The sequence below is a fragment of the Hipposideros armiger genome, unplaced genomic scaffold (assembly GCF_001890085.2).
Source record: "Hipposideros armiger isolate ML-2016 unplaced genomic scaffold, ASM189008v1 scaffold_76, whole genome shotgun sequence".
Lineage (NCBI taxonomy): Eukaryota > Metazoa > Chordata > Mammalia > Chiroptera > Hipposideridae > Hipposideros > Hipposideros armiger.
Window position 1 is genome coordinate 3,907,988 of NW_017731426.1, and position 23,398 is coordinate 3,931,385.

Genomic DNA, 23,398 nt, shown 5'->3' on the forward strand with positions numbered 1-23,398 from the left:
TCACTTACTAGGTGTTCTTTACCCTACTCCAACCTGGTGTTCATTCCCTTCTCACCACTGAAATGACTCTTGCTAATGTTATCAGTGATCATAATGTTGCTAAATCTATGAATACTTTCCATTCTTCATTCTACTTGATTTCACAGTAGCATTTAACACAGTTTACCATTTCTTGCTTGAAATAACCCTCTTTCTTATCTTCAGGGCACATGCGTGCACATATGTAGATGTAAATGTTTTTTCCTCACATCTCTGGCTGCTACTTTACTTGCAGGCCATTTTTCATCCATCTAACCTCTAATATTGAGGCTTTTCAGGTCTAGGTCCTGCGCTTCTTTTTCTCCTTATTCCTAATGTTCACACTAGGTAATTTCATTCATGTCCATGGGTTCAAATGCTATTTTTGTGCCAGAGAGTCTCATATTTATATATCTAACCCAGATCTTTTGTCTGAGCTCCAGATATTTCTATTTGGATGTCTTGCAGGTATGTCAAACTTAATGTGTAAAAAATGAATAGGTGACAAGTTTTAAAATTTATTTGACTTCTGGTGTTCTCCATTTAGAAAATGGAATCTTTGCACACCCAGTTGCTCTTGGCAGAATCTAGGATGCCTCCTTGATACCACTCCTCTCTCTTGCATCCTAATGCCTCCTGACTCTATCAAAACCATCACTGAGCACTATTGATTCTATCTTTAAAATCAAGCTTATATCCATTCATTTCTCTCCATCTGCCTCTTGCTCTAGTTCATCACTATCTGGACTTGCCTGGATTACGTCAGCTATACTTTTCCTGCTTCCCCCTAATCATTCTCTTCCATTCCAACTTATACTGCATCCACAGTGATTGTAAAATACAAATAGATCATGTCACCTGCCTGATGTCTTCATGGTGTCTCATTACACTCAAGTTAAATAAATCCCTGTAAGCCAATGATCCTACATGATTTTGCTTCTAACTCCTCAAACTGACTTCATGTGATTCTCCCCTCAGATTCTCTCTTCAGAAAATTGCAGAATATTTTCAGGTTACCGATTGGTCTTCCCTGAGTTCCCCCGATGCACCTAGTGATTTTCTATTTCCAGGCCTTGGTGTATGTGTTCCCTGTCAGAAATACTTACTCCTGTACTCACCAAGCCAAATACCGCTCATCCTCCTAGTGTCAACTTCAGTCCCAACTTCAGGCACTCTTAGTGTGAACGTGGATGTGTACCTAACCCTATCTAGGCTTACTAGTTTGCCATGGAAAGGATGCTCCACTAATGACATGGGTCCATGAGGCCAAGAAGAATCTCAGAACACTGCTTTATGTCATTTCAATCCAATCTAGACCTGGAATTGAAATGGAACAGGATGTCTGAGCTCTGCATTTATGGGACGCACTTCTTTTCTGAAGAATTATTAAATTGCCTTACCAGAGCATCCTATCTCTGCTAATCTGAACCCACCTGGAAAATGTTGAGATCCCATACAAATTACAATACAACAACAGCAAAAATCATTTGTGTGCACCTTTATTTATCTGATGCTTTACACTGATTTCCTCTTGTCCTCATAGAATTCTTGAGAGTTAAGTTATTAGTGACACCATTTTGGAGAAGGAGAAACTGCAACTCAGAAAAGTTAAGTAATGTCCCCAAGATGTCACAGCTCGTTAAGAGCTGAGTTGAATTTAAACTCAGGTTTGTCTCAAAGTTCTGCCCTTTCTATCTCTTGTGAGCCAACAGCAACAGACAGTTGCTTTCCACAGTCTAAAGGGTAATTTGGGCTTTGCTCTGATACTGCTAAGAACCTGAAGGCCTTTGAGCAGGTCTAAGGGTTTCTGTGGAGCCAAAGGTTGAGTGTGTAGAAGTAATTCTTTCTGAAATACATAACTTCATTGTGCAAGAAGTACTCTGCGTCTAATTCTTACTGAGGATAGTAATCAGGGTTTGCCTGTGGAAACTGTTTGGGACCTGCCTAGTTAGCCACATAAACTCTTGCACTAAACCAGTTCACAGACAGTAGAGTATCAGCTGGCTAAAGATAGATTATGGGTAACAGACCACTTTTTTTTCTTTTCTGGGTTTAAAATTCTGTCATCTCGAAACTCATGCAAAGTTGGACATGTGGCTTTGATCTGAATTTGCAGTAACACATCTCTTGAAAAATAAGCATGGGCCTGTGAAATTCAGATGAATACCTTTCCAGATGCATAAATATTTTCTTCTTTCAAGTTTACAGCAACTGCAAATTCCTGTTTCAAGACTGACTAAATGATTCATGCTGACATGGCTGTCAGTGGCCTCACTAATCATAGATATTTAAATGAGAATTTTAAAAGATCACATTTTTAATTTAGAATGATCTTCATGGGAATTAAACAACTACATTCTTTGTTCCTTTCCTGAATTCTGAGGAGGAAGGACGAGGAGGGAAAGAAGATGTATACCTTGACCTCTTGATTCTGTCCAATTATCCTTTTTCTCTTAGACATTTTGCTTTGGATCTTTCAATCACTGGCACATCCATAACTAAGATGTTATTTTTCATGAATGCTGTTTTGTTATTTTTATCAAAAGTTAACTTCGAACTCATGAGTGTGAGAAAATGATCTGGCTGCTAATGGGATATAGTTGACATAAGCAGTTTGACTGACTTCTTCACTCCCTTATATTAGCATTGCTACTTTTAGATAAACTATTCCTGAAATGATTAGTGTAGGAGGATGGGTTTAGTCTTGTATCTTCTCCTTTAAAGCACTCAGAGTTAGAGATCCCAGAAGGATCAGTTTTCTCACTTGTACTGAAAATGTCACTCTAACAGTTATCTGTCTGCACAGTCAAGTTTTGAGAAATCTTTTGAATTTACCGCATTCACACCATTCTCCATCATGGTGCTAAAAATGACTAATGCAGCCTGTAGACTGGGAGGCTGTGATAGCTGATTATCTTTTCCAATCATACACTAACACTCACACACACACTCACATACACACATGCTCAACTGACACAAATTCTTGAAGGTTTAAAATATCCTATATGCTAAATGGAATGTGGAGGCATGGGCATGCCTACAGCACATGGTAATAGTGTTGGTTTCATTATGGTCGGCTCTGTCAAACAAACAAACAAAAATGGTCTGGTTGTTTGACTGGATAGGCTGATCTTGTTTTGAATCAAATGGGCCACTGTAATATATGACTTAATTTTGTATTTAAAATAATCCCTCTCTGACATTAACATTTTCAGGTGCTTTAATTTTATCTTCTTATCATCTCTGAGAAAAGTGAAGTGCAGCATTTCCTTTCATAAATAAGAGAAAACAGGCTTAGAGAGATGATGACTTACCCAAAGTCAGGCATAAGGTCAAAAGATCCCTTTCTTTCAAGGGCCCTAATTAGTCACTATAAGTCAGTATAGGTTCACTAGAACCAAATCATCTAAATGAACATCATTTTCTTTCTTGATGAATGCTATACTGATAGCTACAGGGACTGTCATAAACATAGCCATATCCTCTTCCGAGAAAAACATATGACAGCGTGTCCTGTGAAGTCTTTCAGGGAATGATGGATAAGTGTGTGGGCTGAATGATAGTTATTAAGAGAGGTGGGAGCTGATTAAATCTAAAAGGGAAGGATTAGTTGATTGTCATTAACTTGCAGTGAGGTCTTCAGGAATTTTCTATAGTCTCTATTTTTGGTCCTGTCCAATTCGACAACTTATCAATTAACTGGAAGAATTGTAGATACTTGCTTACTAAATGTGTGGATGACACAAAGCTAGTAAACCAGTGAAGATTCAATGGATGACAGAATCAGGATTTAAAAATGTGTTATTTAGAATGATGGGCTTACATTTATTAAGGTTAAGATAAATTCCTGCATTTAATTAGAAAAAAACTATGATAAAATTAGTGGATCTAAATGGAGAGCAGCAGCTAAAACTAGAAACAGCTGCAGGTTTTAATTGACCATAAGCATCATGCAACTACTGAAAAAGTTAACACAATCCCTGTTGGAATTCAGAGATAGAGAGAGATAGAGATAGAAATAAGAGAGAGATAGAGAGAGAGAGAGAGAGAGAGAGAGAGAGAGAGAGAGAGAGAGAGAGAGAGACTAAGAGAGAGAGACCAAGAGACCGAGAGACCAGGTTGATAAACATATCCTGGTTGTGCCCACCTTGAATGTTGTGTTTGATTTTGGAAACCATATTTTAAGAAAGACGATGACAAATCGTTGCTTGTTTAATGGATGGAGGGGGCGTTTAGAGTAAAAAGTCAGGTAATCAAGCAATGTGAAAAAGTCAGGGTGGTTTGTTGATAAAATAGAAGGGGATTATAATAGTTATCTTTATTGAGCACTCACCACATGTATTAATTAGTTAACCCTCAGAACAACATGAATTATTTACTGTCATTATTGGTATGGGAACTGAGGACATATAGCTAGACTACCTGGATTCAACTCCAGAACCTACTCTCTTAACACTGAGCCACATTATTTCTCTGAATATTTATCAAATGTTTGAAGAGTTGCTGTGTGGAGAGAACATTCAACTTATTCTGTGGAACATCCTTCTCAACAGATGGGCAGATTCAGGTCATATTTCAAAGTAGAGTACTTTTCTAGGTACTAGGAGATGCTAGGACATCTGCTTATTTTTGGTACAATGTTAGACTATATAACCTTTAAGGTAACATCCAATTGTAGGATTCTAGCTTATTGGGATATGATTTGATATAACACAGTATTGTTATAAAAAGAAAAATAAACCTTACAAGAAGAAGTAAATTAAATTAATTAGTGCTACTTTATATGGTACTCTCTTGAATACAAGGTTAGAGACTGCCCCACTGCACATCTCATTTTGCTAAGATGTCCTCATCATTTGTCCTTAGTAAACCTTCTTTTATGGGCAACAAACTCTGCCAGAATTATATAAAATTTGTTTATCCATATTTTACTTTATCTAGAATATTATTAATAACATCTTATATGCAGACCCCCATCCAAGGAAGTCGTATTGCAGAAATATCAAATGTTATTAAAAAGCCATTACATTGGGTGACTCCTAAGAGCTGTTTGTGTGTTGAAATCAATGCTGAGATGGGTTTCGGAACACTGAGAGGTCAGATAGTACTTGCGATGACTGGAACCCTTCACTTACTTTTTTCTGCCTTATTTGTTACATTTAAAAAACAAGGATCCTATCACCTTTATAAGACTTTTGTAGTAAGTGCAGTAATGTGTGTAACAGCTCCTACAATACTATGCAAATTCTCAATAAAAATTTAGGTTTTCAGTGAAACAGTTGTGTATAATAAAGAATTTGCTTGGCTTAGTCCCTAGTTCCTGGGAGGTAAATTCTAAGCCCTTTGAATTTCCTGATCAGAATATCTTTGTTACTCATGGAGAGCCTTCTCAAGCCCCACCTGATGGTTTATGTTAAAGAGAAGACTCAGAATGGGGGCTGGCCAGCCAGGAAGACAAACCATGTGATTAGAGGATTGGGGCTTTGAGACTCTTGATATCAGCTCAATTTCTGGAGCGGGAAGAGATGCTGGGGATGAAGTTCAACCAAAGAGCCAATGATTTAATCAATTCTGCCCACATAATAAAGCCTCAGTAAAAACCCTCACCCTCAGATGAGTTTCCCCATTGGCCATACTCTGCATACTGTCACACACTGATGTGCCAGTCAGGAACTGCATCCTGGAAGATGACGGAAGTTTTACTTTTGGAACCTTCCCAGACCTTGGTCTAGGTGCCTCTCCCTTCAGCTCATTTTGTATTCTTTTGCTATCAGAAAGCTGTAATCATAAGTATGCTTTTCTGAGTTCTGTGGGGCATTCTAACAAATTATAAAACCTGAAGGAGTCTGCGGGGGACCTCCAAATTTAAGGTCAGCTTATCAAAAATGATGACAATCCTGGGACATCCGAACTTGTGGCTGATGTCTAAAGTGAGGACAGCCGTGTAGAGAACTTATTCAGGGAGGTTTGGCATAACTCTGGAAGTTGCTTTAAGCATGCAAATGAAAAGTTTGAAACATAAACTGGTAGTCATATGTGACTTTGCAGCTCCTCAGAATATGTCAAATGTGGTTCGGTTGTAGAACTTTATGTTTTTGACAAATCTTCAGAACATTTTCATTGAGTAATGAGAAGAAAAGAAACATGTTTAACTCCTAAGGTGTTTTAGGGAGAAATACAGGTAAGACTTTTCCAGGCTATCTTATAAAACGCTTATCCCAATGCTTTGTTCCTTGTTTATACATAAAGAATCTAATCAACCAGAGAAGCCAACAACTTGCCACGCACAGTCAGTTATAATGGCTGGGATTGGAGCCCTTTGAGAATTGGCACTGCATCTCACTTAACTCAGTGAGCCTGGCATATAGTAAGTATCTAATCCATGTTTTTGCTTCACTTGCTCAGTTAAGTAGGAAAAAGGCAGGGTTTGATCTTGTTAATAATCAATCATGGGTTGTAGATTTATTCCCTAAAACTCTATTATACTTATCATTGTATTTATCACTCTTAACTTTATTGCTTTCCTACAACCCTAGAAATTTTATCACTGGTTAGAAATGTTATTCTGCTTGCCATGGTACCCTCAGTGTCCATATCACCTGGAACAGACTGCATCCTGGATATCTTTTTTTTGAATGGAGATCTACTGTTAAAAAGCATTTCTCATTCATAAAAGTTTATTTTTTCTGTAGTTTGTAAGTCAACAAATTAAATTTGTCAGTTACAAGAGAATATAAACCAACACTTTCTTTACATTATTTCAAGTGCACAACTATAAGTATTTTTGAAAGTGGAGAAGAATAAGTTTGTGGTATTCTCCATAAAATAAGCAGAAGCAAACTTAAAGAAGTTTTAAACTATATTATCATCTTAAAACAAAGAAGGGAAAAAGTCTGTAGATTTAAAATACAGCCAAAGACATTTCACTGTGACAGCTAATCATTATTGTTATCCTGTTTGATTTTCCTACCAACACATATAAGAGTAGTACTTTTTATGTTAGCATGTGAATTTTTTAGTTTGGTTGCATCTCCCGACCAAAATATCTACGGGGAAAAGTTTCCAAGATCATCTGTTATTCAACACACAGTTTCTCTTTGGTTGTATAGACAAGATTTCTGGCGAATCACGAGGAAAAAAGATCATCCAGATACCCCAGTCTCCCATATTTACACAGGACTTACTTTTCTGAGGATTATCTATGCTAGCTATGAGGCATTATTGAATATGGCCTCACTGAAAGACCTAATACGAATATAATGACCAGTTTGTTTAAAAACACACTAAAGAAAGACAGCAGACGGGGTCTCCTAAGTAGTGACATTCTGTAATTACCTCCTCCTATCAAAAGAAAAACAATTCCCAGAAATTAATGAATACAGCAGAGTCTATTTCCTATCTTAATTCTATCTTAATTGCAAAAGTGGATCAATTAAAAAAAAAGAGTACACTGGCAAAGCCCCTCTTTTTAAGGTTTTTGCCTCCCAATTCTCTAGTCATCAAATCAATATATGTAAGCATACCGTAAACCTATTTTTACCTTCAGAGATGAGATATACCAACTCCACCAGCAGTGCCCCAGTGAAACAGCCAAATCCATTGAACGTGTCAAAAGACTCATAAAGTTTCCTCTCATGGTACTTGGAACAAATCTGTATGATATTACAGAGACTGAGAGAAAAAGAGAAGATCAGAATTTAGAACATTCTCTCTAACATACTTTCACAGATACTGTTCAAGTTAGTGTTGATAATATCTCAAAGAAAGTTTGCTGATACAGTTAAAATTTGGGCTGGGCTTTGTTAAAATTACTACAGTAAGATATATTATGATCTTAGAATTTATAGACAGCTACAAGGAATGGCAAATATATATCCTTGTACAGTTACTAGAAAATTTTGATCACTTGGTAATTTTGATCACTTAGTAATTGAGTGTCCCAATATATTCACCCAGATTTCACCCCAACTTGAATATTTCTTATGAAAATTGAATTGAAGTGAGGCTTGTCTTAGATGATATCATGACAGTCTATCAATAAAGTCTGAAAACCATTAGGTGTTCTATGGGAAACTTGAATTTTTCACATAAAATTAGCATGGAAATTAAGAGCATGGGCTCTGAAGTTAGATAAGACTGTGAAAAAATCCCAGATCAACCATTTACCACCTCTCTGAATTTAGGTAGGTTATTTAAACTTTTCAAGCCTCAATGTCCTCTATAAAATGGGAATCATCACTACTCACTTGCAGAAGCACTGTGATTCTTACTTTCTATAATATATGTAAAGTGCTTATTATGATGCTGACTTGTAGGAACTAAATAAGTTAATTTTTTTAACAATATTAATCTTACCAAAATAAATAGCTCTAACTTGAGCAATGCACTGTGCAAAGCCCTTTATGTGCATGTAAATCATCCCATTTAAGGAGAGGGTTCCTAAAGACAGACTACACCTTGCATATTGGGTGTCCAAATTGGTTACCTTTTCCCTCCCAAGTCATTGTCAAGGTGATAGTGATGATAGTGCCAAGAGGTTAAAAGAAAATTATGAAGGAGATTTTATTTTAATTTCACTTAAAATTGGTCTTGCCAGTTATTTTTGGGATCTAACCCCAAAAGCAAGGGCAACAAAAGCAAAAAATTAACAAGTGGCATTACATCAAACTAAAAAGCTTCTGCACAGCAAAGAAAATCATCAACAAATTGAAAAGGCAACCTACTGAATGGAAGATGATATTTGCAAATCATATAGCTGATAAAGGGTTAAATACCAAAATATATAAAGAACTCATACATCTCAATAGCAAAAAAATCCCAAACAACCCTGTTAAAAAATGGGCAGAGGATCTGAACAGACATTTTAAAGAAGACATAGATGACCAACAGGTACATGAAAAGATGCTTAATGTCAGTAATCATCAGGGAAATGCAAATCAAAACCACAGTGAGAAATCACCTCACACCTGTTAGATTAGCTGTTGTCAAAAAGATAAGAAATAACAAGTACTGGGAAGGATGTGGATGAAAGAGAACTCTAGTTCACTGTTGGTGGGAATGTAAATTGGTGCACCCACCATGGAAAACAGTATGGAGGTTCCTCAAAAAAGTAAAAATAGAACTACGTTATGACCCAGCAATTCTACTTCTGGGTGTTTAATATGAAGAAAATGAAAACACTAACTTGAAAAGATATATGTATATGGAAACAACGTAAGTGTCCATCAGTGGATAAAGAAGAAAATGTAGTGGTTTTTTTTTGTCTCTTTGTTTTTTTAGTGTGTGTGTGTGTGTGTGTGTGTGTGTTAGCCATAAAAAAGGAAATTTTACCATTTGTTTCAATATAGATGGACACCTTGAGGGTATTATGTTAAGTGAAATAAGTCCAACAGAGAAAGGCAAACAGTGTATGATTTCACTGACATGCTAAATCAAAAACAACAAAACTCATAGATACAGAGAACAAAATGTTGGTTGCCAGAGCTGGGGGTGTCGAGGAGGGGATTGCTGGAGAGCTGATGGAACAGGTGAAGGCGTAATATACAGCATGGTGACTAGTCAGTATTTTTGTAGTACATATTTGAAAGTCATCAAGAAAGTAAATCTTAAAAGTTCTCATCACAAAAACCCCACCAAAATGTGTAACTTTGTATGGTGACGGATGGTAACTAGACTTCCTGTAGTAATCATCTAGCAGTGTATACAAATATTGAATCACTAGGTTGTAGACCTGAAAAAATATGTTATATATCAATTATACCTCAATAAGAAAGAAAAAAATTCACTTAAAACAATTTTTTATATCAAAAATAGATGAAAATAAGTATATATGATTTTGTACATACCATATTAACATAACTATATTAAAATATGCATGGCTATCTTAGGCATACTTTCTAAAATATTTATGATATTTATTATAATATGATGTCTGGGATTTGCTTCAAAATTATATAGCAAGGGGGAACGGGGTATGCAAATGAGGGTAGAGATGAAACACGTTTGGCTGTGAGTTGAAAATTGTTGAAGCTGGAACATGGGTACACAGGAGTTTATTACACTAATCTCTTTTTTGTATATGCGAGGTCAAAAGTTGCAGGAAAACACATTAAATAACAAACAGTTTTAGCTTTGAGTGGTTGAATTGTTGGGTTTTTAATTTTCCTTCTCTTTACTCTTTTGTACTTTGCATATTTTTCTACGAGAGATCATAAATATATATTGAAGCTCATTTAAAAAAGAAAAGTGGTGATAGAAAACTGACATACTGTAAACATTAAACCTTTAATTTCCTTCTCTGTAAGAAGAAAGAGATCTTATCTCCTCCTTTCCTCTCAGGAAAATTTTACTCTAGTTTGACCATCATACTTTACCCTAGTAAATGTATCTGCCCAACACTTTTAAACCAACTTAATAATGTAAATATATTTATGTTCCTTGCTGCATTCAACATTTCCGCTTTGCTTTCTGTGTGTCCTTCACATGTTTTTACTTATCCTTCAACAAACATTCAAAGGTGTCCTTATGTGTAGCCTAGGAAATGTACTGAGCGCTGGGGCTGAGGGTGGGAAAAGGTATTAGTACACCTTTCCTGGATTTTAAACTCTGGGAGGGCAGAGAGCAAAGATATGCACAATATTAAGGGCAGTGCTAAACAGGCACTGTTTATGTGATAGATAGAATACTGTGGAGAAGGGCTTCAAATATTGGTGGCAAGGGGCTCTCAGTACCCCCGCTTTCTTGTGCAGTGCAAATTGCCAGCAGGAGCCTGAAGCCAAGCTGCAAGGTTTTTTCAGGAAGATCCAAAGGAGAAAGTGAGGGAAGTGCTGAAGAGGCTTTGAGAAGAAATGATTCACAGTTATAAAAAGGATTTGGCTTATGAACTTCCCTCTCTATAAATATGAGGAGACAAACAATGGGCAGAAAGACTAAGTAGGCCGATTTCTTTCACCGAGAAAAAGCAGAACGTATGAGCCCATTATTACTCTGCTAGTTAATTATTAATCCTGTGCTTTTCTCTTGCTAGAACTTCTGGTGTGGTATATAATTCATGAACACACTTTGCCAGCCTCTGCCTGCTGGTTAATCTCTCTTTGGTGTCATGTTAGCCGTTTTGAAAGCCTCCGGTTCCCTTTCATAGGACTTAGTGTTTCAAGTCCGCAGATCTCCATATTCAGGCATCTTCTTGTACATTCTGATCTTTTTCGACTTTAGTGATCATCAACTTGATGTTTTAGGCTTCATGATACTCCTTTTAGCACTTTAGAGTATAGATATTATCAACAACTCTGCCACTACTCTAAAATTCTTATTTTACTATAAAGACGCAGTAAAAAACTATTCAAAGTGTATGTGAAAGCAGATCTGCTTGCCAAGGAGAGCTGAAATGTGCCTCCAGGTAGAGTCTGGTTAGTGTTTGCAAAGATGCCCATCACAGCGTCTGCAGAATCTACAAGCTGCGGGGCCATAACCACCTTCCTGAGGCACCGGGTACTGGGGACACATTGCCGGAAATGTCTATTATGCCAATTGCTCTTAAACAGTTAAAATGTGTTTATTATGTTTGGTAAGAAATTATTTTGAACATGTGGAGGAGAAATACCACAGTCCCAGAAAATGGAACTTTATCAGATTATCACTTTCAGATCATAATTCCTTTCTCATGTCTAAAAAGCTTCTGATTTGAATCTGGTATTATCCGATTACATGCCCTAATACTTCTTTTGTGCTGTCACCTGCCAGTTTTTAGGCCAGTTTCCTCTATTATTCAGTCATCAGTTCCTCTCTTATTGTCACACCCTCTAGTACTACTCCTGCCTTAATTCTTGGTAATTTTAACACACATATAGATCATCCTTCCATTCTGCCAAATCTTGGTTTCTCACTTCCTTGACCTCCTCTCCAATGTCCTGTCCTCCAATCCACCTTAACCATTCATAGCCATGGTCACAGACCTTGTACCCCAAACCAGGGGTTGACAAACTGCGGTCAGGTAAGGTCCAGCCTGACACACCTATTTATAAATAAAGTTTTATTGGAACACAGCCACATCCATTCATTATATGTCTATGCTGTTTATACACCACAATGACGGAGTTAAGAAGTTGTAACAGACTGGTGTGGGAAACCTATTTACTATCTGACACTTTTCAGAAAAAGTTTACCAACCCATGCTTTAGATGAATAATTGTAATCACACCATAATCTCAAGTTTGTGCACCCCTCTTTGACTATCACCTTCTGTCTTCCCAGCTTGCTCTCCAATACTCAACCACACAAATGCTTGGACTCCTCCAAGACCTCCACTCCATTGCTCCTTTCATTATTTTCACCTCTTTCATGCTCTTCCCGTCCCCCCTGTTTTTACCCAAGTTAAGTTTCATAGTCAGTTGTTATTAATCATATTTTTTCACATACTCTCATTCCCTTGCCTATCTCTTGCTTTCTGGAACTTGATTGGCAAAACAATTCACTGTCTGCCATCTCTTCTCCTATGTCCATACAGCCTAATGTGGCAGAAGAAAAACCCATAACCTCGTTGACCAACTCATTTTAAATTCCTGCCCACAAACCTCAAATGACCTTCTAATGCTCCCTACATTTCCCTTGTTCATTCACTCTCCTATGTCTTAGACAACAACTTCACACCTCTCCTGACTTCTCAAACCCCCAGTATGTCCTCCTCATCCTCACTCACAGCTCATGGACTAGCATCCTACTTCACTGAAAAAATTGAATGAGCTAGAAGAGAATTTCCACAGGATTCTCACACCATAGTTATGCACCCATGAGCTTCTGTGCCCACATGCTCTGCCTCCCAAACTGTTGCCATTGATGAACTCTCATGCAACTACCTAAAGTCAAATTCTCGACTTGTAAGTTATATCTCAGCTTCTCTCCCTCCAGCATTTCCCCGCTCCCTGATACCATTAATTCCCCCTTTATTGAATTATGCCCACCAATATACTGTATGAAGCCATTATGTTTCCTTCCTTAAAAACCACACACACACACACACACACACACACACACGACACAAACATACACACACAGCTCTCTTAACCCCATTCCTTTGTCAGCTACTGTTCCATTTCTTTGTTCCCCTTTGCAGCAGAATTCTTCAAATGAATTGTCCCCAATTCTTTTCCCATTACCCCTTCAATTTATTCCAATCAGGCTTCTGTGCATTGCCAAGCTCCACATAGAAAAGCTCTTGTCAAAATCATCAATAACCCCCAAATTGCTTAATCCAATGGTCAATTCTCAGTCCTCATCTTGTTTGATCTATCAGCAGTGTTTGACACAGTTAATTGCTCTCTCTTCCTTGATGCCTTTTCTTCATTTGACTTCTAAGATATTGCTCTCTTGGTTTTCTTTTTTTTTTTTCAGTGGTCACTTATTTTCTATCACCTTTACAAATCTCTCATCTCTGGAATGTCATAATAATGGAGTACCTCAGGACTCGGTTCTTAAACCTGCTTCTTTTTCTACACTGACTCTCTATGTAACCTTAACTCCCTTGGTGATCTCGACTAGCTCTTAGCTTTAAATACCACTGATATGCTTATGACTCTCAAATTTGCATTTATCCCCTACTTCAATACCAAATTACAGACTTGGATATCCAATCCTTACTTATTATAATATCTCTATTTGACATCTCATTCTCAAAATATCCAGAACTAAACTCATGATCATCTCCCAAAAGCTTGCTTCATCTGTAGCTTTTTATCACTCTGTAGATGGCAACTCTGTCCTTGCAGTGGCTCAAGTCATAAACTTTATTTTCATCATTAATTCCCTCCCCCTCCCTCTCTCATGCTATTGGTTTTATCTTCAAAATATAAACAAACTTAGAGCATTTCTCACTACCTATCCTGCTGCTTCCCTGGCCTAAGACACTGGTTTGTCGTCCCTGGATTACTATCTCAATGCATTTATCCTTCTCAAATTTCTAGTGAAGTGGTCAAGGGGAAGCATGTTATAAAATGTAGTTGGAGTAGTACACAGAGTCCAAATTATGTGTAGTCTTATTCACCATTTAAGGAATTTATCTCCAAAATCCCACTGTGGAATCTTAAGCAGGGAAATGATAGGACTTATTTATTAGGAAGAACATGGTAGCTGTTTTGAAGAGAATGGATATGTGGAGCAGGAGAGGAAGCATAGAGACAAGTTTGGAGGCTCTGATAGAATTTGGGCTAGAGACTAGGCAGATATCAAAGGAGACAGTGAGACATAGCCAGATTTAGATTATATTGCAGAGTAAAGACTAGGACTTGCTGTTGTCTTTGGGGTGAGAAACAAGAGAAAAAAGGGAATCTGGGTAACTCATGTGAGAAAGTCATGATTCTGCTCACACTACCAGGTCTCCTGGTGTTTGAGTTGTGGTAAGTTTAGTAGAAAGAGCTATGAGCTTTGCTTGAGCCCTGAGTCAGAGTCTGGCACTGTTAATTTATGTGAAAGACGATGATGATGATGATGATGATGATGATGATGATAACAACAACACACACTATAGCTGCTAATTCTTGAGTGCTGTGCTGTCTATATACTAGACATTCTGCTTTTTCCTTTACATAAAATATTTAATTTAGTCCTTACAACAACCTTCCCCATTTTATAGGTGATGAGAAAGGCTCAGAAATGCAGAATTATTTTGCTAAGTTCACATAGCTAGTCAGTGGCAGAGCTGGGTTTGAACTTAGATCTGTCTGACGTTAAAACCATAGATATTAACCACTATGTTGTACTGCCTCCCAGAAGAGTAATTCTTGATTTTACAGTTTAAAACACCCTTTCACATTTTATGCATTGCAATGTCACTGAAATATTTTGATGAATTTTAAAGTGACCAGTTTAATTAATATCAGTAATCTAGACAATACAGAAAACCCTTGATATTTAATAAAGTTATTTTGAACGTGCCTTATGAAACACTAGTAATCACACTTAATTTATTGTAATTTAATTTGAAGACACTGAGTCATGTGGAACATTGCCTCAAGTTTTCATTTCATTTGCATGTTCATAGACTCTCAAAGTACCTTACAAAATGTCATTTTTGGAAGGAGTATGTATGTGAGTTCATCTAGGAGTGAGAAGAGGGAAGGTAGAAGGGAAAAGGAGAGTTTTCATCTGAATATATTGGAATTTTCTCCTAAGTTTTAGCAGAATGTTTTCCTCCTTGTGTATCTGACCAAAGGTTAAAGGTTAGTCTTTAAAGGTTTGCCTTTAACAAGGTTAGTAAGTCTTTCATTCCATCTACATTCAAAATTAATAATTATTCTGTATGTGGTAGAAGAATGATGAAGAAAAATTAAACATTTTTTTTTAAATGAGGGTGATAAATAAATAGGCTTGTTCTGAAACGTCGAAAATTTCCAGGGAGTGAATACATTGCCACCCGTTTGCAGTGATGTGTTCTGTATAGAAACTCAGTGTGTTCTAACATGAAGTGACACAGTTGTTACTTACAGGCTGAATTGACCAGTGTTTCAGCCACTCCAAGTAAAATGTACTGAAGAACCAGGTGGAAACAGGGCTTGAAGGAAATGAGGAGAACTTTGCCTGAAAGAGGCTGTTTCACTGGAGGAAAGTGTTCCCTGTATATTTCAAAGAAGCCAGCTACCATCACAGACAATGCAGCAGAAAGATTTCCAGCAACTGAAGGAAAAGAATGCAAAAAGAAAAAAAAAATAAGGAAAGAGCCCCAAATCAGTGTAATTGGCCATGGTATTTCTTACACATTGACTCTAGGGCATGTTTCTCAACATTTTTTGCCCTGGGGACATTCAGGTGCCATCTAACTGTGCTGCATGACTGCCTTTTGCTTGGTCTCTGGTAGGCAGTTGGCTGCATTGACTCTCTGTTTCCTGACTGACTGGTTATATGGCCACAGGCAGGTTATTTAACCTCATTATTACTTTCCTCAACTCTAATATAAGGGTTAATGATGCTTCCTTTGTAGTTGGCTATGAGATTTAAATAAAATAATGTACTGGTATTATTATAATGGTTCCTGGTAACAATTAGTAGCAATTAGTATTAAAGATAAAGCAATACGTTTGAACTTTTATCCTCGAATATGTCATCCTTGATAACTTCTTTAGATATATAAGAATCAAAAATAATATGGGAGAAATTTAAAATAAGATTATCCCTTTATAAGGTTTTAATCATTATTTTTAAAATGGTTTTGAAGTGACCCTTAAGCATTATCAGTCTTCAGTTGTCTGAGATTTCTCTAATCTTTGCAGAAAAAGTAAAGCAGCTATTAGAACATTAAAGACTAGAAACTTTTGTTTAGGAAAAAAATATTAAAGGTGAATTAGCAAGGTGAAGAATATAAATGGAAGCCATTTTTCAGATACTGGGCTAGTTCTTCTCTTCCTTTTACTTTTAAGGAATTATCTAGGGAATTTTGGTTGAAAATGAGTGGGGATTTTGTTAGCTTTGTTACAGTTTATATCTACCACAACCATTCCATTTCTCAATTTATCATTCACATTACTGGATTTAATCCCATCGTTAGAGCAGAGGCAAACTTTAGCTTGATGGAATTTACTTGAAATTTAGAGATAGTCACATTTTGCTAACTTGCATAAAATTTCAGATAAGGTAAAGCTTTCAACTCAGAAAAATCAATCTAATGTTTAAATAGCTTAGTGTTTGTTTTGGTTGATAGAGAAACTGGGAGGTATATTTTTTTATTATATCTTAGCATTTGAATGTATCCATAAAGCTTGCTCTTTACCAAGTCCCCAAGAAATGGAAGGTGTAAAAAAGGAGAAAATCTGAATAACAGTTAAAAAATTTGAGGGCTTATTTATTTATTACTATTTTAAAGTTCCATAAAGGCCAATTCATAGGGAAATAGAGACTTTGGTTTTGTAAACAGCTCATATGAAAAACACGAATTTCATTGTTATCCACCTTTAAGATCAAACACAGCCCATAATTGTATTTATCTATATTACTTGTCACATTATAGACTCATCAATTCTATTTAATATATATATTCCTGCTATTTGCAAGCAGTATGTTAGGTGCAGTTTGTGGCTATAAGATGAGAAATATCTGTTCTCAGTCATTGCAGGCTCATACTCTATTGGGGAATGTAAGAGGAACTTATTTCTAGTTGGAGAGGTGAGAGAAATCGTTTTGTGCTTTAAAGGAAAAGGGTTTCAATATGAAGAGCTGAAGGCAGCACAAATCACATGAGCAAAGGCACACAGTTGTCAAAGTGTCAGACAAATTTTCAGAATGGTGAGCAACTCAAGTTATTAGGAATCAGGGGAGAAGATAGATTGGGGTCAGATCATAAGATGCATCTAATATATTTTTAAGGAATTTTGAAATTACTCTGAAGATAATGGAATCATTGAAGATATTAGACACAAGTGAAATGATTAGAATTGTCATTTAAAATTATTACCCTAAAAGCCATGTGCTGGTTGATAGAATGGGAGAGATATTGGAGGTTGGAAGAGAGTTAGGAAGTTAAAAAATAATCCAGGTAAAGTATGATGGGGACTTCAGTTACAATCAGGGCACCCACTCCCAGAAAATACAGATAGTAGAAACGCAAGATGCAATGGATTCCACTGATAAAACCAAAGCATCTGAAGCAAGGAACGAGGAGGAAGCAGATGTCAATGTTGACTGTGAGTCCATGATTGGGAAGATGGTAGTGACAATGATATAAATAAGACCTATAGGAGACATGGAGAAAATTAATTTGATTTTGAGTTGAGTTAGAGGTACAAGGTGGTAATCTGAAGAGAAATTGTGGAATTTTTACCTGGACCACAGCTGCCTGTATATAGGCATGAAATGTGAGCAAACAATCTGTTGGCCTCTTCCTCTGATCTTGATACTCAAAGTGTAGTCCCTGACTAGTAGTGTGGGTACCACGTGGGACAATGTAGTCCCTGACCAGTAGCATGGGTACCACATGGGAGCCTGCTAGCCCTGCAGAGTCTCAGGCTCCACCCTAGGAGGACTGAATCAGAGCTGCATTTAAGCACGGTCCCTAGAAGATTCCTATGCACGTTAAACTTTGAGAAGTGCTACTCTAGCATAGAGCACTCTGAGAACAGATCTAGTAAAATCCAATGAAAGACAGTTCTCCAGAGTATTTCAAGCATAGCACAAATATTTAACTCATTTATCCAGACATTTTAGGGCAACACATATTTTGCCTGAAGAATCCAGGTAACTACATTTGCTTTTTATTTGTTACTGCATTCTGGTACCAGTGAAAAATGACTTTTTTGAAATTCAAAACAAAGTTTGATTCCAACCTAAATTTAATCTGCTCCATTTTTATTCTTAACTTCTATGAGATCATAACTCGTCCAAAGCAGAGTGCAGTTTATCAGAATGTACACATTTTAAACCTCCAGCAGACCTGTATTTTCAAGATAAAGCACATGGTTCCAAAGGAGATATTATATTTAGATAAATAATGTATGTTTTAATATTGGCTGTGTGGTTGTAGACAAGGCCATAAGATTCTTGAAGTACTTATAGTTTATTATCTTATCATGTAATAATTTTCCAAATTAGACCACAATGAAATAAAAGAAAGTCAGAATTTATTCAAACATTAAGGTTGCACTTTCCATTTCATACTGAAGCACAATCGCATACTAAAAAATAGATATGTTATGATTCTTCAGTTATTGGCTAAATTTACTCACTGAGAAAACTATGGATTTTTATGGGTGGTCTGATGCATGAGTCTCTGATATGTAACACAACCATAAGTGTGAAATTCTATTGAGTCCTTGAGAAATTGCTCTTGGATCCATGATTTTGGCAAATTTCCAGAATAGGAAATTTACTCATGTGAGAACAGAAACCTCTCTCACATAGTCAGCGATAATGTTATTGTCACATACATGTATCTGCTGCTTTTGTGGAAGATATTTCTCACCTGCTATTAAAATGGCATGTTTTGTTTTGTTTTGTGGTTTGCTTTCATTGTATCTCTGATTAGTGGTGTATTCCTCTGTTTGAACTGAGNGTTAGACACCATGGTCTAACCAGCTTATCACATCTCCATGAAGATGGCAGTTTGCAGACGGCATGTTTTCAGTGCATTAACAAACACCCCAAATGCGAGGAAGGCACAACCTGCAAATAATTGGAAATGTTATGTGTTAGTAAAGGAATTGCTCTTCAGTTTTCCAAGATGTCAGTCAGGAAGATGATGATTATAAGGATGAAGGGCAGAAAAGTGACTACGAAGCACCTAAAGGGTTGAATTCAAAAGAACAAGCTCTGACAAGGGTTCTGGCCTCCTGGTGACCAGCCCAAGGTGGTGCCTGCCCTGATAGGAAAAATGAAAAAGGTAAGATGAATGGGAACCTATTAAAAAGGGAAGAAAGGAGACAAAACACCAAAGTAAAAATTTTAGAATCCCTCAGAAGTCTCTAACTTTTACACATTAATGAATAAGACAACCTGAACTCTCCTTTATAGCCTTGACACAAAGAACTGGTAGTATTTTTTAATATAAAATGTTATATAAATAATCTTCACTTTACTTGTCATGTAGAGGGTGGTTTCTTATTTTGACGTGGAGATGAAAGGAAATGTATTCTCTGCTTTGACTATCTGTGAATTTCAGACATAAAGTTAAACTTTGAACTCTTCAAATGACTTTATACATGTTGATAGTGTCACGAAAAGTTCAGATTGGATTAGTTGGCTTTTGACTTTTCCAGTAGTTACCTCTGGGTTTATGTGGCTGTCACTTTAGCATCAGAAGCATTTTATTGCTTTAGATGTTTGCAGTCACTTATTGCTAATGATTTGCAACATCATTGTTGTTTATTTTATGATCTTTCAGATTCCTCCTTTTCTTTGACTCCATTAGGGCTTCCTGATAACATGACAGATAAGAGACCCCCTTGTAGTTAACAGTTCAGTTGTGCCATCTTGATTGTTACAGTTTTTTATAGGACCCTTTGACCAGATAATCCTTCCACAAATTGCATAGACACTAAACCATAGTTTCAAGATAAATGGTAAAATAAATGTGAAAATGTTTGAGTTTCTCTAAAGAAGGCTGCTATAGAAACTCAAAGTTTAGTTTGGCCATTATTTGATTATGTTCAAGTTTCCTATAAAATTCTAGATAAAATGCATTCTAACCAAGTTCATTTAAATACCATAGAGTTTTAGATTTTACATTTAAATAAAAAATATTTATTAATATTTCTTTTTATGGTTACAGAGTGATTATATCATTTTGATGCGGTCTTTTTTTTAAGAGTCATAAGAGACCTATTATGTCAGTCTTTGATTAATTGAGGAAGCGGGGGGCCTAGTAATTGGATATGTAGCCTTTCACCTTTAAGTCACTGAATCAAATCCAGCCCAAATTGGTAGTGACCAACAATGATTACAGCAGTGGCTTTTTGGTGTCCTCTGTGAAATGTGTTGAGGTCAAATGGAAGTATGTTGGGATAATTGTTGACAGGAGATGGGCTCATATCTATAGTCATTACTGCCTCTTTTTAGTCACCATTTCCAGACAAAAATAAGAGGCCCAGGGACTGAGAAGGCCCAGGGAACAGACATACCAGTGAGTGGAAAAGGTTTGTGTCTCTTAGGACAGAAGTAATAGGGACATCTCTTTATTATTGCAGGCAGACCTGCTCTATTATGAGACTTTCCTAGCTATTTCAATTAGTTTACTTAAGGTTTTAGTAAGATGAGGACTGAGAATGTCTTGATGAACAGTCTAGAGACCAAATTTGAACAGGTCTGGGCTAAGAGGCTTAACTTTCTAAAATTAAGCATGTACCAATCAGAGGAGAATGAAGGATGTTTTTTTTTTTTAAAGTGCTGGCAGCAGAAATACTATAAGACTGAAAGGCTCCCAGCACAACTTGGAAGTTTCTGTTACTGATTTCAAATGAGAATTATTGTTAATAGGAATAAAGTTATTATCGGCATGAATCACAGACACAGAAACCTGTTAACTTAATAATGTGGCAAATGTACTATTAATCTTTAGTGAAGCAATATTAATATATTGCCTAATCTAAGAAAAGGCTCCAGTGTCTTGAAAGCTTGAAATCATTTCTGCTTTTGCCTCAAGTTCTGAAATCATCCCCTTTTAAAATTTTAAATACTTTTCTTTCACACAAGCCTCTGAGTGTTCAGAAATAATTGCTGTCAATAGAGATTCATTTTCACCTTTGAATGACCAGTAATGTCAAATGGCAACATCATCAGCCTTAATATCAACATATTTTAAATGTATGTCTTGGAACTGAAGGTCAATAATGGCTATTAAATTTAAAATATGGAATTCTATGATATTGCATCCTTGGTACTTTGATTACCTTTATACCAGTGATTATTTCATCTGGAGGCAAAAATTGAATTCCAGCCTATCCCAATGGAATTTTTCTCTGCCTCCCTTGAGAAGTACGTTCTAACCATTTCCTTTGAAGTTTCTGGCAAACATGACTACATATAATTTTGGAACCTATGTAGTCTGTATTGGGAGTTTTAACCCGGCTGCAAGAGAGGCATTGTGGGCAATCGTGAAGTGTGGGCACTGATATCAGCCCTGAGCTGGGATGGCTGCTCTGCATATACTAGCAGGGTGACCACAAGCAAGTGCAAATCATTTAATGTCTCTGAGACTAAGATTTAGGCTGATAGTATGAGCCATGTAGACTTGCTGTGGAGATTAAATTAGATACTGTGAAGTCATCTTTTGGAAGCTAGGGCATATATAGGTGATCGATAAGTATTAATTTTTGTTCTTTACAATAACCTGGGCATCTAGATTTGGTAAGACGCATAACAATTAGTTCACCAGAATTTACAGTAGTTTATGTCAAATTTAAAAATATATGACATTTTTCAGAGAAGGCTCAGTCAAAAGAAATATCAAGTGTCACTACAGTATGAAGACAAAGAATCAGTCATTTGTGTTATCTGCACAGAAGATTCAAGGCTAGCTATGGTTCACTTGGTAATTTTGTACTCATTATTAATTTGTTCGTTCTAAGATGGGTTTACAACATTAATTACCATCTATGTGGGTAATAGTTTTATGTTTTTGTGTCAGCAGTGATTGTCGAGTCAGAAGGAAGGCTGGATTTGCTAAATCAGCCCACTTTCCTGCATTATTTAGAGCAAGGCTCAGCAAACTGTTCCGTAAAGGACCAGATAGAAAATACCTCCACGTATGCATGCTATTGCAACTACTCATGTCTTCTGTTTTCATGCCTAAGTAGATACAGTATGACAAACAAATGAGAGTATCTGTGTTCCAATAAAACTTTATGGACACCAAATTTTGAATTTCATATAATTTTCATGAGCCACAAAATAATTTTTGTTTTTTAGATTTTTTTCATCCATATAAAAATGTAAAAACCTTACTTTGCAGGGCATCCAAAAAAAGGCAGTGGGCTAGGTTTGGCCTGCAGTCTGTAATTTGCTGACCCCAGGTTTAGAGAAGCAAACATGGTACTAAGAATCAGAAGGTAGATTCTCCTTTTCCTTTCACTACTATTAACTGTGTGACCTACCCATACCCTCTAAAATCACTTCATTTTTCTGAGTCTCATCTCCCCTTCAACAAATTAAGTAGTGAATAAGTTAACCTCTAAGTTTCTTTTAAGCTCTATTGTTCTATGATAGATCAATACCATTTACTTATTAGTCATCTAAATTCTAGGTCGGGGGTTAGCAATCAGGATAGTCCCAAATTTCTTCCAAGACTTTTATAATCATTTGATATATGAAGAATATATGAAGAAAGAAAATTATATTTCTTCATAAGTAAGTTAGTCTTTGAACATTATCACATTAAAAAAATTTTTTTTAATCAGATATATTTATAATGGGTACTTTGGACTTGGTGTTTTTCCTCTGATTTCTCCACAGCATCGGGGATGATTCACCAAGGAACTAAGAGTGGGTGGGAAGAGAATCACTTGCTCATTAGTACTTATACTCAAGAGTACAGTGGAGGTGGTACTCAAATCAATCAATTTAGCTACTTGTTAGTACCAGTTTTTAAAGGCTTAATGAAGGAGGAAGGCAAATCCTTTGGCTACAGAGAGGTTGGGTAATTGCTTGTAGATCTCATATTTTCATGGGCTGCTTTTATGCCTTATAACTATGCACTCTGAAGAATTGTCTGCACCTACCGACAGACATTTATAGTTCTACAGGAGAAACAACATACCCAGATTCTCTTGAGGTTTGCCTCTGCCTGACCCAACTTAGCTCTTGAAATTAGAGCCTGTAATGATTAGAAGCATTTCTAGAATAACTGCCTGACGAAATGTATGAGAAAAGCTTTTGTTGGGATGAAAATAAATGTTCACTTGTCATGTTA

At 36.5% G+C, this 23,398-nt stretch overlaps 1 protein-coding gene across 1 annotated transcript in view; it reads right to left on the bottom strand.

Moving 5' to 3' along the window:
• Positions 1-23,398, bottom strand: part of SLC15A5 (solute carrier family 15 member 5) — a 98,639-nt gene that overhangs the window by 28,439 nt on the left and 46,802 nt on the right. Inside the window, 4 exon segments of the mRNA XM_019643278.1 lie at positions 7,559-7,624; positions 7,627-7,689; positions 15,496-15,684; positions 22,236-22,244. Coding sequence (XP_019498823.1) covers positions 7,559-7,624; positions 7,627-7,689; positions 15,496-15,684; positions 22,236-22,244 — 327 coding nt within the window.